The following is a 14,141-nucleotide window of genomic DNA, read 5'->3' on the forward strand; positions in this document are numbered from 1 at the left end:
CATTCAGTTACATACTGGTTCGTTTACCGTTATAATGCTTGCTGTGGAGTCTTTGTCAACAATTGTGGTGTCATGAAAGTAAGTCCAAAATTCAAAAACAGTGGCGTCTGGAAATAAGGAACACCACAGGCCGAGTGTTTCCTAACATGGTGCACTTGAACAAATCTCGGAAACCCCAAGCTACCATTTGAAAATTTCTTTAAAGCTGAAAAATTCTGATAAACCATTATTATATCCACTCACATACCTGCAAACTCTAAGCGTGTCAGACATTTTATTATTCAAAAAGGGTTCATTGGTGCACTTCAAGATAGAATCGGGAAAGCACACTATAGAGATTTTCTGTTAACTTTGTATCAGGTAGGTAAACTCAAGATTTATGAACAAGAACATTTGGAGCATGATGAAATTTCACTTACTGTGAAATTGGAGGTAAAACTTTTGCTCTAGATAGACATGAGAGGCGAAAAATCAAAGTGCGCCACGTATGAGGCTGCGCCACTTTAGGGGACACAGATAAAATAATACTGTACTGACCTCAGGAAGAGCAAGAGTCCCACTGCCAAGGCAAGAGCAGAAATGGACACCAGAAGACCCACTTTGGTGATGATATCAAGTGCTCCATCCGCGGGAGGTGGCTATCCAAAGGAAATAAACTTATGCATTATTCATTTTGAATCACTTAAATTGTCACATGGGGGTACATGAATTACTTTTTAACCTCTTGCTGTGAGGTCGCACATGTCATTTTGCACTACAGTGTGAAAGAATACCACAAAATCAGTCAGTTGGCTGTTTCGACATAAAGAACAACGGTTGTGGTATTCTCCCTCAACTCTGTACAAAATTTAGCTATGGACAATACCATAAAATAAGTGCATTTTCAGTAGGTCAACTTGACAGTTTGTTGACATGGAAAACCCAGTAAATACTTGATTGACCTTGAAAAAAACCCACATAACCTTGCTCAGAAAAGTAGGAGTACTATTTCTGTATGATTTTGTTTATTCATGAAAAAGTCGTTGAATCACCTCAGCCCACCATTTTGAAATTAATTTTGTCCGACTATCTTCGGAATCGTGCTGCAACTCTGAAAACTCTGTCCCAAGTAAAACAGCAATTCATTTACTTCAAACACAAGCTGTGAGTGTCTTGTATCAACTTCAAGTGATAAGTAGTACAATAACAGGCTCCACAACGATCATGACAGCTGGATAGCTGGCAAAATAGGTAATTAGCGTCACCTAACTTATGCCACCTAAACTGTTGGGCAAGTTACGCCATAAATTGTTGCGCTAATACGCCATAAATTGTTGCACAAGTCACGGACTTAAGCACTATGAAACTTTCGTGAAATTGTCATAACTGAAATGCTGGGCAACATGGAAAGTTGTGCAACTTGCGCAATACATTGTGACGCAAGTGGGCTTACGCCATTGCATAACGTTACGTGAAATCAACATTGCAGGTTAATTTCAACCAACGATAAGTGAAGAATATCTATTGAAACTCAATGCTAAAAAGCCCAAACAGGAGCATCTGCAACTCGCCTGCGAAGCCAACTCGCCTGCAAAGCCGCCTCCCTGCAAAGTGCCCAAGGCCAAGCCTTGTAACAGAAGATTTAGTGCTGACACAGTCAGCACAAATATAGAGTCAGAAAATGGCAATTGCATCATTGTAAAATTAATGTTAAAAAAACTTATAATAATAATTTTTCTAGAATCAAAAAAAAAAAAGCCTAAGTTTAGTCATGGAATAATAAATTTACAACTGTCAAATTATTTGAAGCTCGCAATACGGCAGAACTTTCTGTGCATAAGAGTTGCACCAAGAAAACACAAGCTTTATGAGAGGGTAGGAGAAACCCAACATAAAAAAAAGATGTTGGTGGTGGTTTTTTTTACCAAAAACCATCAAATTGAAAATTTGTTTTGAGAAAAAAAATTGAATTAGTTGCAGAGCTCGGGGAGATCAATGAGGATTTATGTTCCCACCTCTTCACCCAGCCACATCAGCACTGCATAGTTGGTCATGTGACTGCAGGTACACTTGGTGGATTGAACCTTCTCGTCTGAAGTTACACAACCCTCTTTTGACCACTCTCCGATGATTTTGCTGCAAATAGAAGAGTGAAAAAAATAGGACCAATGGTTGCCTTGTTAGTGATGTTCTGAATAAAGAGATACAAGTTTTGAAGTACGTGTGAAAAGGGCGATTGTGTAAGAAACAAATAAATATTATCTCAGAGTTCAGCCAAAAATAACAAACAAGTCAATTGTCTTGGCCACTCGCCAACATTTCAATTGGTCTTTTCTTAATATCTGTGCGTGCATAACACTCTCCATCTTTTTAGCCCTTAAACAGTTAATTACAGGGTTAACAGCCAATTGGCTTACAAATAATCAGCCTTAAATAATGCAAACTCGATGTCAGAAAAAATTAACATGCCCATCCACATCCAAGTTTCAAACAATTGGATAACTGAGATATAAATAAGATGCGACATTTATGCCGAAAACTTGAGGTACACAAGACAAGCAAGTAGTGCCAGACAAATTATCCGCACTATTTTTTTTAGTTTCTCTCCAAAAAAAAGATGATTTTAAATTTGCTAATTTTCTAGCAAAACAAAAGTTATTCACTTTTGAATAACACACTGAGCAAAGAAATCAACCCACTTTTACTTGGGGAATATTTACTTTACAAATTTGAAAATCATTTATAGCCTGATAACAATTATCTTTTTGCGTAATCCGGTTCGTTAGTGTGACGTCACCTCCAGCACTTTCTGCATGAGTGGAACTGGAAGTTAACGCAACTCGAGCGTTTGTAGCCAATGTGCGCTAGTCACCAATGGTGGGCGCGCGTGTATGACGTTTTTACTAATGAACCGGATAGGCACAAAAACAAATAAAAAGGCATATGTTTAGAAGGTTGAAAGCGTCCAAAATGCAAAACAGGAGTTTTTTTTTATTTACATAAAACATACAAATTGAAAAGTTGTTTGGAGAAAAATCCAAAATGTTTTAGAGCAAGGGTAAAACCACTTTAAAGACAAAAAAACTCTCAGATCCTGCAATTGAAGGATGGAAATCCCTGAACGACATTTCAATTTTTTACAAGGGACCTCACATTTGGGGAGTCGGGTTGGCGTGGCGGTTTCTTTCCTCACTTTCCACTGCTGTGACCCGGGTTCGCATCCCGCCTGGGCCAACATGTGGATTGGGTTTTCAGTCCCTGCCTGATTCCGTGGGTTTTCCCCTGAATATTCTTCTGGAGTCTTCCTCCCACCTCTAAAACTGTAATTTCTTCTCATTGTCTCCTGTCTACAGGGTTTTTTTTTTTCAGGCTTGCGAGCTACAGTGCCTAGAGTGCTTTTGAGGAACCCTTGGTTTCATTACCAGAAATAAAAAAATAATAATCATAATAATAATAACATGCACAAATACATAGTGCCTTTTAAAATGTTAACTGCAAAGTTAAAAGAATTTGTAAGCATACTTATGTGGTTTCCAGAAGTTACACACTTGGTTTTCCAAAGGTTTACGCTACAAAAGACAGAATAAGGCATGGGTTAATTGAAGGATATATACACAGTCACAAGTGAACTTTAAAACCTAAATGTTGCATGCATGGCCCTAATGTCAAACTGCATGATCCAGTGAGTGTCGTTACCATTGAAACAAGGAAAAACTGATAAATTTGTGACCTAAGGTACATGTAGAAGGAGATAAGCTATACACTTTGACTGATATTGTGTGCAGTTCAACTTGATGAATGATTACACTAAAAGTTTGAAGTTATTATCTTGTCTTGTTTTTCTGTTACAGATACATTAAACCTTGACAATCTCCAATTCCCGAGAATCAAACCTTGACAATAAAACAAAGAAATGCCATCGTGTCTGAATGTCCAAAGTGTCAGCTCGTTGGGTCCCAAAGCTCCTTGGACCTGATCACAATCTTTCAAGAGACACTGTTGCCGTTTTTTTAGTTCATGCATTCAATTTTTTCGTCGATCAAATTTTGCCATTTTGCCATTTTCAAGGTTTAATTCTCAGGAACAGGTGACTGTCAAGGTTTACTTATCTGTAACAGAAAAACAAGAAAAGTTAATAACTTCAAAGATTCTGTGTAAATCACTCAACAAGTTGAACAGCACAAAATATCAGTCAAAACTGTATAGCTCATCTACTTCTACCAATAGGCCACGAACTTATCAATTACCCTCGTAAGTCACCAAAAGAATATAAAATAAAAGAAGACTTAACACTCAAGATTTCCTGGCATGCCTTTTGTCATAAATATAACATTTAAAATGGGGAGGGGGTGGGGAGAATCCAGAGATGCCAACTTTTGAATCCTGTTGTCAGGGAGGATTTGTAAAGTACAGCACGCAATGAGCAATTATATAGAGAGAGGGTGTGTCTTGAACTTTGAAGGAGAATGTACATTACTACTTCTATAGAATTGTAAAATTACTTAGTGACTAAATTTAAATTAAATTTAAATTTTAATTAATAATAATAATATTACTTAAAAAAGTTAACACTTTTTGAAAAAAACACTTGAAAAGTGCAGTTCCGCCCTTGTGATGTCATCATCTTCACTGACTTTGGTGAAGTAAGTGCACAACGAACTCGTAGTCGTACCAGACCGAGCATTCGCGTAATCCACATGTTTTTTACTTCCGACATGCCGTCGGACATCATCGCGACCTCAATATTCAATGCTGATATATCAATGCTACATACACGACATACTGTGCAGAATGCATGATACAATGCCTTCTTTTACTTTTATATGCACGGCCACTCACGACTACTGTACTCGGGTTTAAATTTCTGGGACCATTTTTTTGACGTTTTTTTTTTGCTTTCACGGTAGTCTCCGTCATGTTGCACGTTGAACAGAGTTGAATAGCGCATGCATAATGCACTGCAAAACAACGCACATGTACATAACTCATGACCAAATATTACGTTTACACACCGAACGCAAAGCGAATCTTTTTTTCACGAAATAGATATGACAGTTGTTAGCGTAAATATCCGACTCCAAAAATGTGGACTCGTTGATAGTAGTGCGCATGCGTACGTATGATAATTAGGACAGCGACTGGTCACATGAGAGGGATTAACCAATAGGGAAAAGGAGTCCGATTTTCACAGGAGTCGGATTTTCATATGACAATGTATCGCCAGTAGCTCCATGGTATCACACAGCGCGGCAACAAATAGACGTACAGTCAAGTCGCAAATTGGTGTTTCCGCCGGTCTTTTGACTTGTGTGTACCACATGTACATGTACATTGTAATCACCGTGCACCATGCATACGGTAATGATACCAGTAATTATAGTAATACTTTATTCGGCAATTTACATGTATATACACAATTACAATTAAATATGAAAGAAAAAGTGTAGAAACAATAAGAAACCAAAGTAAACACAACACACAAACGACAGGACTACACGGTTTTGCCACAAGTTTCCGTGCCTCAACTTGCTTCAATGTAAGCTTGGGTCAGTCTTGATTCACAATCCACCCTAAAATAAACTAGGTCCACTAAAATTAATTTCCATTCGGCAAAAGTGCTGTACCGCATTCAACCAAACCTTTCGACAGCAGAAATGTGCTCCAGACTTGAATGAAGTCTATAAGACAATGGGTTCAAGGGTTAAAATAACCAGCCTATAGAAATGTGTGAAATCGCAACGGCTCATGACGTCAATGACCTAATATAGAACATACAGGCATAGACCATTATGATTGACGCGCATAATACAACGATCACATATATACTTCGTACGGCATGTAATGAGAATTTAACAATAACATGCACGTGCACTGTTGTGCGATATGCTTGGTGTGTGTGATTGTTACTAAATTCTCACAACCAGGCTTACTACGGAAGTATGCAGGCACGCTGCAGCTAGCCGTGTAGTATACGGGTTTCAAGCCCGAGTGCTTCAGGCGGGCTTGGTACGGTATGCATGCTATATGCATTGAACGGCAGCGCGTGCGCAGAAAGCAACGTTATAATTGTTACGCCACTGCAAAAATGCCGATAAAAAAGAAAAAGGCGCATTAATATTGCAAATCCGGGAGGATATCTTAAGTGCCCGTACGGTCGGGAGTTTAGTTGATTTTCCGGGAGCCTCCCGGTGAAATCGGGAGGGTTGGCATCTCTGGAGATTCTACAATTCCAAAAATCCAAACATGATCTAAGGATATGGCCGTACTGAGAATGAAGATGAAGGAAAATGAGAGGCAAAGAGTAATTCTAAGTTTTCATGAAATATATTTTTACTGTATGGGCTTCATTAATGTAGTGCTGCAACCGAACCGCCAAACCGAACTAAAAATAGCGAACATGGCCGTCCAAACCAAACCCGAACCGAACCGAACCAAACAGAAATGGTCGGTTTGGAAGTTTGGCAAGTTTTTTTATATCGCTGGGAATGCTAATGCTTGCAATGAAAGGGCAAAATTGAAGCGCACGGATGATTGAATTTACCGTGTTCACAAATCACTGCACTTAAGTTCATTGTTTGGTGGACTAAGCTCCACGATTGTCCGTCTTCGATGTGCATAATTTGTATAACGTATCACTGCTATATAAGTGTACATATGTGAACATATATAATGCATGTACAGTATCGCGCGTGGTAAATAGAATTTACTGCATCATACAATCGATCAATAAGATGACCCCCAAAATAGACAGGGCGCATGCGTGCAGGCTAGAGGGGTCACTGGTATTGCTCACGATGCAGTATTTATTGCATGTATTGGGGAAAACCGGTTAATCAGGGCAGCAGCAATTACACACGCGTTGCGCTGTTTGCATAGATCGTGCATTTCGGTTTTGGGCGTATCGGCTTTGATGACGCATCGGTATGGAATACAAACGCAGATATGCAAATACACGTACAAAATACGTACAAAATTTCAAGTTCTCCACAGGTTTGTGCACAAACACGGATGCGCCCAGCAGGCATCACCTTGTACACAAGACAGCGCTGTAGTAAGTTAATATAGCTTTATGGATCCATCAGACAATATGACGAGATTACGACCCCACATTTTGGACGTACCTCTTCATGCCCGAGTCTGAAGGACACAGGCATCGAGATGGTCCCGTCGCTGACCACACTGATGGACAAGATGTCACTACCCACTCTCTTGGTCTTCCCATTCGGGGGTGTCTTATCCTGTACGTCGTTTTTGTCTAAAACATCTGCTATGCTGGAGAACTTCAGGACCACAACCACCAGCGAGTCGTTGACTGCAGAAATCCAAGCCAATGAATTTATTATTTTCACATTAATGCAAATCAATGATAAAAGGACATAAATTTTCCGCAACTGTGTGAAGTCATAAGGACATTAGGCCCAAATAAATTCTCCGTTTCCTGGTATGCGCGCGTGCGTCGTCATAGCCATGCGCGTCTGCAAAACTAAAAAGGTTTTTTTTTTTCGATATAAGATGATGTCTCAAAACTGCCAAACTCACTGGTTTGAATGGAATCCTGCTGCTGCACAATTTCAACATGATTTAAATGGGGTTACGATCGAGTTTAAGCTTTATATGGCCTCTCTGGGCTCCCATATATTTTGCACTAAATTTAGTAGGGCACCATTTGCAGACGGTGTTGTAATTGTGTAATTGTGTGTCTGGAAGCCAGAAGGAGCAATGGTCGTGTATCTGGAACCTGTAAACGCTTTTTAATTAGCGCAATATGTAAGGGAGCAGACTAATGACCTGCCTAGCAGCTCGTGCAGGATATCGATGTCGCTGTGCGGTCTAACATTACTACCGTTTTCTCTGATTTTCGTCTAGACTATCCAAATTTCCCGAAGAATGTTCGTGTCGGTCGAGATCGTAAGTGGGTGCAGAATTCTCAAGCCTTGTGGCCTTACTGAGTTCACCCCAAGCTCCACTTTGAAGTATATTTTTGAGAATTTAAAGGGGATCAAAGCGTCATCTGCAACATCAGCCGACATTTGAAGAAGTGAAAAGTTGGGGCGAAAAAACATGCGTCGCCGCACCGCTTTTGTGGCAAGCTCCATACCAGAAACCGGAGACTTTTTTGGCCTCACCTCATTCACTTTCTGCATTAGAAGTGTGCATACTCAAATGTCCAGTTTGATATTTTAATACCCTCCATATCCCTGGCATATTCCCGTCTTGTTAATTACATTCTGAAACAAAGTTTCATCACTCTGCCTGAAAGCACAAGTCCGCACTTTGCTAACCTACCAGCACATTATAGTTGATAACAGGATATCATGAAGCGCATACACAAACAATCTTACTCGCTTACACTGCAATTATTCAGAATTGTCTGCAACTGTAAGTAGAGAAAGACTGTTGTTGTCCGGAGGGGCATATCTTACCAGGCAAGTTCTTCACATTTCGGTCATTTAGGAAAGCTTCTTTGGAGATAGTGACCTCAGTCCAATCCTTGGGATTTTCGCTAGAGAAGTTGTGCACGTAACCTTTCTCCTGAAATTGCTCCTTTGCTGATCCGCTAATAAGTCCCACTGTACAAAAAAGAAAAAACAAGCAAATACGTTCATCTGCTTTCCAGTTGGCAGTGTGGTAGCTAGCTAGTCGAGTCCATCACAAAGCTGGCCTCAAGAACAGAAGTAAATCACAATTTATTCAGTCCCAACTTAAGTCGGGTTCTATTCTATGAACTGTGACAAACACATTGCTTTGTTATTGTTCATGTTTATCCTCCCTCACTTTTGACTGGTCTTGTGATGGACTGAGCTACAACAACTTTGGAAAAACATTAATAGTATCTATCCCTTCCAAAGAAACAAATCACAAAACCAGTCAACTTTTCCTAAGTCTACAGTGCCCCAAAGCGCCGAAAACTTGAGCCCAAAAAAATTTCCACAAAAATCAGACATTTACCAATGTTGGGCTTGTCAACTTCGATGCGCAAGTTGAATGGCTCAGCTGCAGATTCAGCGACTCCCTGAGCTAGTTCTTCCACCGAGGTGACAATGCCCAGAGGCCCCGCAATGCTCTCCTGAAATGAAGACAAAAAACTGATTCACAGTTTGCGGTCAAGTCTCTTCTTTCCCGATGTCCAACAGGTTTACGAAAAATATGGTGATATATATCATTTAGCCTGTGCACTCTGAATTTCGATGTGGAAGAATTTAAGTATTCGGGCAAAAGTTGGCTGAAACTTTCCAACTGTGTGCACATTCAATCAAATAGTGTTGCTTGTACCCCAAACAGTAGAAAATTACTTCTTTTCCTGCATGAACCTCTTACACGTACGCATATGAGTCCTTTGCCATAAGTACGAGTTTAGATACAAAAAAAATCTTGGGCGTACAAGTATGAGTATATTCTCACAAGTACGACTACAAGTACGAAAAAAATGAACTCTGAAAAATGAAGCATGAGTAGGTGTAGGAGCACTACAACACCGCAGCAACGAATCTTTGCTCACCACAGTGTTGGTTATTAAAATTTGTGGTCTCTCTCAAAGACGACCATCTCTGTAGGAAAACTTCTATTGCGTATTTTGTATTTTAAGCAATAAAGCACGCATTGCACAGGGTTGAAAATGTTCCAAACACGCGCGCTTGTTGCTTGAAATGTGATCGAAATACGACGCAGCCAATGCACGTTACGCAAGTGTTATGCAAGTGGACGCTCAAAATGCCGATACACGTGGCCGGTCTGTAGGCAATGGCGTCATGTGAGAGAGACCTATAGCTTTGCTCAACGTTCATCAAAGGCAAACACAAATCACCGCACACACAATGAGTTCCAGACACTACCACTCCTGAGTAGGCCCCCACAGTACAATGTCTGCGTCGAGTCTATTTTTAAAGGAAAAACAAGCTCAAAATGATCTGGGAAGCTGCGGGCCAACGCATTTGTGTGCATGCATGTGCGAGGTGATTGTGCCATGTGACTTCTGGAAGGAGTAGTGTTTTCATCATCAGTACAAACATCAGGTTTTCGACCCTAGTGACCCAATTTTCTAGGACTGCATAAATTGGTAGGCGGTCAGTGGAGACCCATTAAAGTGAGTTGATATATACCTGAGCCTGAGGGACAAGGTGATTTATAGCCATGGAAGGCTGTTGATGACATCTGTTACTAACCAACCAACTAACGGAGAAACATGATGACTTGTTAACCCGCAGCTGAAAATCAAAATAATAGGTGAATGAAGGCAAAATCTGAAGAACGCCTCACCTCCTGAACTTGCTTCCAGGCCTCTTTGCGGTCTTCATCCAGGATGAGACTTGACACATCCATGTACTCCTGAATTTACATCCAAAAGCCAAAAAGATGAGATTTTGAGCATCCCTTCCAATAAATGAGAAAAAGGGATGAATTACATGAAATTGCTTTGCATTTTATCAGCAGGAAAGTAGCGCTAACTGGAACACAATGATTACGCTAACCTCAGGCTTATTTCAAGGCACATGTGATGATGCTTGCAAAAGCATGCAGATTTTTGGTTGTCAGCGTTTCATTTTCTCTTTTTGTGGGGGGGAGGGGGGAGGGGGGAGGGGGGAGGGGGGAGGGGGGAGGGGGAGGGGGAGGGGGAGGGGGAGGGGGAGGGGGAGGGGGGGGGGAGGGGGAGGGGGAGGGGGAGGAGGGGGAGGGGGAGGGGGGGGAGGGGGGAGGGGGAGGGGGAGGGGGAGGGGGAGGGGGAGGGGGGATGCAAGTTAAGAAGGCAGCTTTGTCTCACACTCAAAAGATTCTCGTCAATGTTGCCGTTCTCGACAAATGCGTTGGAGCCGGCAACGGCAACCAGAAAGTTCCAGGCACTCTTGACAATGTCCACTTGCAGATCGTTGTTCTTCGTGGTGTTGGCATCCACGGTGATGTTACGGATGACATTCAGGCCAGCCTGGACGGCGCTCCCAGTCACGTTCTCCTTAGGATACGCTGACGGGTCTGGCCCAGCATCGCCGTCTATTGTGCCGCCAATAAGGATGAGATCTTCAACCACCGTCTTGACCTATACTCAAACAGATGGGAGACTAGCTTAATGCCATGCACACATACGTTAGACTGATTGGATGCATAGCTGCAAACAAAGCATATTGTCTGGCTGACTTGTTGAGAATATGAGCTCCATGCGCCAACAAAGAATATGAGCTCCATGCGCCAACAGAATAGGGCGCATTTTTACCACTTTTGAGAGCCCCTTGGACGGGATTTGTACTCTACCGCTTCACGGGCGAAGTATGCACGACTTATTTATCCTGAATGTGCACAAAGTTAAGCCATAGCGTCTTCGCACGTGAGCGTTAGGCATCGTTGGCGCGTGAATACGTTCGAATTTAACTTGCGATGGTCTCCCAGACTAATCCCTGCCCCCTTATAATTTCATTCGAAATACGCAGCGTTTGGACTGGGAACCAGTCTAGGTCTCCCCAAACTCTCCTTTTCTGGCCATTGAAGGGGTACTTGTGCACAGAGCCCATAATGGACTGAACCTATATTAACACAAAAGTAGCTGCTTGCTTGAGTGGCAACCAACTACAAAATCAGTCAATATGTCATAGTGGGAGTCAGTCTGGCCCAGTGGTGTTTTCACCTCTGTGAACTGGGTTCAAATCCCATGCAGATTGACATGTGATTTTAGTCCCTGCCTGATTCAATGGGTTTTATCCGGAATAGAGTTCCAGGATTTTCCTCTCATCTCTAAACCGAAGAGCCCTTCGTTGTTCTTCTCTCGCCAATTTGTTTTTAACTTTCTAGGAACATGCTTTGCCATCACCAGACACATTTATAAATGCAGAGAAAGTAACAAATAAAATGTCCTACTTTAGGGGGAAGCCCCTGTGTCGCTTCCGCGACTCTGTCCTCAATGAGTGATGCTGGAGGTGTACCACTAGTCTGTTCAGTAGCAGTCTGGACGGGTTGAGGAGTGGTGGTCATGCCCGGCACAGCTGTAGTGGGGTCTCGACCCTTTGTGGGCGGGACAGGGGTCGCTGCTGAGGTGGTCTGTGAATCCCCAGGTGTTATCGCTTGGTCAGCTGTGGTCTCACTTGCTGGCACTGCTGTGGTCTCACTTGCTGGCACTGCTGTGGTCTGACCTGCTGGCACTGTAGTGGTGTCACCGGCAGCAGTCGTCGACCCCACGACGGTCGTGGTGGCCTCTGCAGGATTGGGAGTAACGGGGGTTGGCATGTCACTTGTTACCTTCCCCATGGCTGTTGTCCCAGTGGTTTGGGAATCCACTGGGGTGGTTATTGGCCCGGTTGTGGGCCCATTGGTGGTTGGCATTAACGTTGTGGGGTCTGAAGAGTGCACGTAACACAGAAACAAGGCTAGTAAAAGCAAGTCTGACACTGCCAAATCTTGACGACGTCAAACCTCAAAACGAACTTAAAATCAAGGTCAGTTAATACTTGAAGAGAAAGCAAAGTAAATTTCATGAAATTGTGGTTTCATTGGGATGCTCACTACTTCCTGTTTACATTTGCGTACAGAATGAATTGACCTATACTTTTTTTTTTAAAAGAACATGGTTCGAGGCACTGATCCATGTTAGCATTACAAGAAGCAAGATACACACGTCATTATCTCGTAATTACAAAGCTGAGAAATTTCATCATTACACCGCTGTTCCACAGGCTACATGCGGGACATTAGGTGTATACGCTAGTTTCATAGGGCTGTATCGTAAAATGCACTATTCATAAGCTCGGCGAATTAAAAAAAAAAATCAGCTGCATTATTCTTAAAAACTGCTCTTATACACTAAATATTCAATAATATGCAATAAGATTCACCCAAAGGGATGGGAAAATAAATCATTTTACATCTTCGTGGGTTAAATTCAATGTAATGTTGGCAGTTACGTGAAAATCCACCAAATCCAAGGCCTCCAATTTGTTGGACGAGAGGCACTACTGAACACAAACAGTCCAAGATAAACATCATTCTTCCCATAAGAAGTAGGTTAAACCTTATATTAACACTGTCATGAAAACATCATTTAGACTTAAAATTTTCCATTGACGGTGGTTTCGAAAGAGCGAAGCCATAAACTCGACTCCTAAAGAGCGAAGCCATAAACTAGACTCATAATGGGGGCGGGGGGATATATTCCCTGGTGGGTTCACTGAACACAAAGTGTGATTTTGCAATTCAACTACACAGTACGCAGGGTTTGCATACAAGTTGTTTACCACGCCCAGCAGCATTGGGCCGCGCCCCATGTGTATTTTGGTGAGACTGGATACAATTTGCCCACAAGAGGGCGTTTTATACGAGCTAAAGCACAGGCATGTACACAAACCTACTTTGGTCCTCAAAACAGCGGTGATTAATTAATTGACATAATTATTACTAGTGGCAATACTAGTACATGTACATGTACCGTGGTTATGCCTTCACACAACTGAGAACAAGTTAGAAAAGCTGGATGGTGTTGTGAATCCAAGTGGAACTTTTAGGCTTTTGCGTTACCAAAATCAACTTCACCTTTTACCTTATATTGTAAAACTATTTCGAAGAACACAAGAAGTTCGTTATTAATCTTTAATACGTAAGTTTAAGCTTTTTCCCAAAAGAAAATTTGTTTAATATGAGCTTGGAAGAACTGCAATGCATACAATTATTATAAATGTCAGCAAAGATCATAATCAACACTTTATAGAGGCCTACATGATCCCCATTTATCCACAGCATTTACAATGCGTTCGATACTACAATCCTTTGTAACAATTTACTTTGCCTCGTGTAATCCCTTGACTGAGATACAACACTGATCCAAATATCTGGTAACTTAAAGCAGAAAACTACATTCAGGCATTCCCAAACGTCTAGTGTCAAAGGAAATTCGGTCTGGAAAGACCATGGAAACTGCCGGAACTAAGTCAACTAGTTTGCTTGCTAAACATTAATTAAGTTGAAGAATTCACAGAACACACTTTTTCTTCAGCTTTTTTTTTTTCACCAGGTGGCAGTGACGCCCGGTTTACGAAGGCAATCTAGTATTTAGGAGCCATGGCCAGGGCGCGATTTTTTTTCTCCCAAACAAGATCGGACAATATCAAAAGAGGGCACTCTGTCTGCGTTATGCATATTCATGATGTCCTGGGCTTTAGAGAATAAAAACAAGGAATAATGGTTAA

The 14,141-nt window shown here is 41.6% G+C and overlaps 1 protein-coding gene across 1 annotated transcript in view; it reads right to left on the reverse strand.

Moving 5' to 3' along the window:
- LOC119735776 (adhesion G protein-coupled receptor L1-like) overlaps positions 1 to 14,141 on the reverse strand; it is a 63,041-nt gene that overhangs the window by 19,689 nt on the left and 29,211 nt on the right. The window contains exons 11-19 of the mRNA XM_038209704.1: positions 11,824 to 12,158; positions 10,739 to 11,011; positions 10,237 to 10,305; positions 8,929 to 9,046; positions 8,403 to 8,549; positions 7,101 to 7,291; positions 3,502 to 3,548; positions 1,995 to 2,115; positions 538 to 638 (exon numbers count right to left, since the gene is read on the reverse strand). Of these exons, the coding sequence (XP_038065632.1) occupies positions 538 to 638; positions 1,995 to 2,115; positions 3,502 to 3,548; positions 7,101 to 7,291; positions 8,403 to 8,549; positions 8,929 to 9,046; positions 10,237 to 10,305; positions 10,739 to 11,011; positions 11,824 to 12,158 (1,402 nt within the window). The remainder of the gene's footprint in view (positions 1 to 537; positions 639 to 1,994; positions 2,116 to 3,501; positions 3,549 to 7,100; positions 7,292 to 8,402; positions 8,550 to 8,928; positions 9,047 to 10,236; positions 10,306 to 10,738; positions 11,012 to 11,823; positions 12,159 to 14,141) is intronic.

The sequence above is a fragment of the Patiria miniata genome, unplaced genomic scaffold (assembly GCF_015706575.1).
Source record: "Patiria miniata isolate m_02_andy unplaced genomic scaffold, ASM1570657v1 HiC_scaffold_10, whole genome shotgun sequence".
Lineage (NCBI taxonomy): Eukaryota > Metazoa > Echinodermata > Asteroidea > Valvatida > Asterinidae > Patiria > Patiria miniata.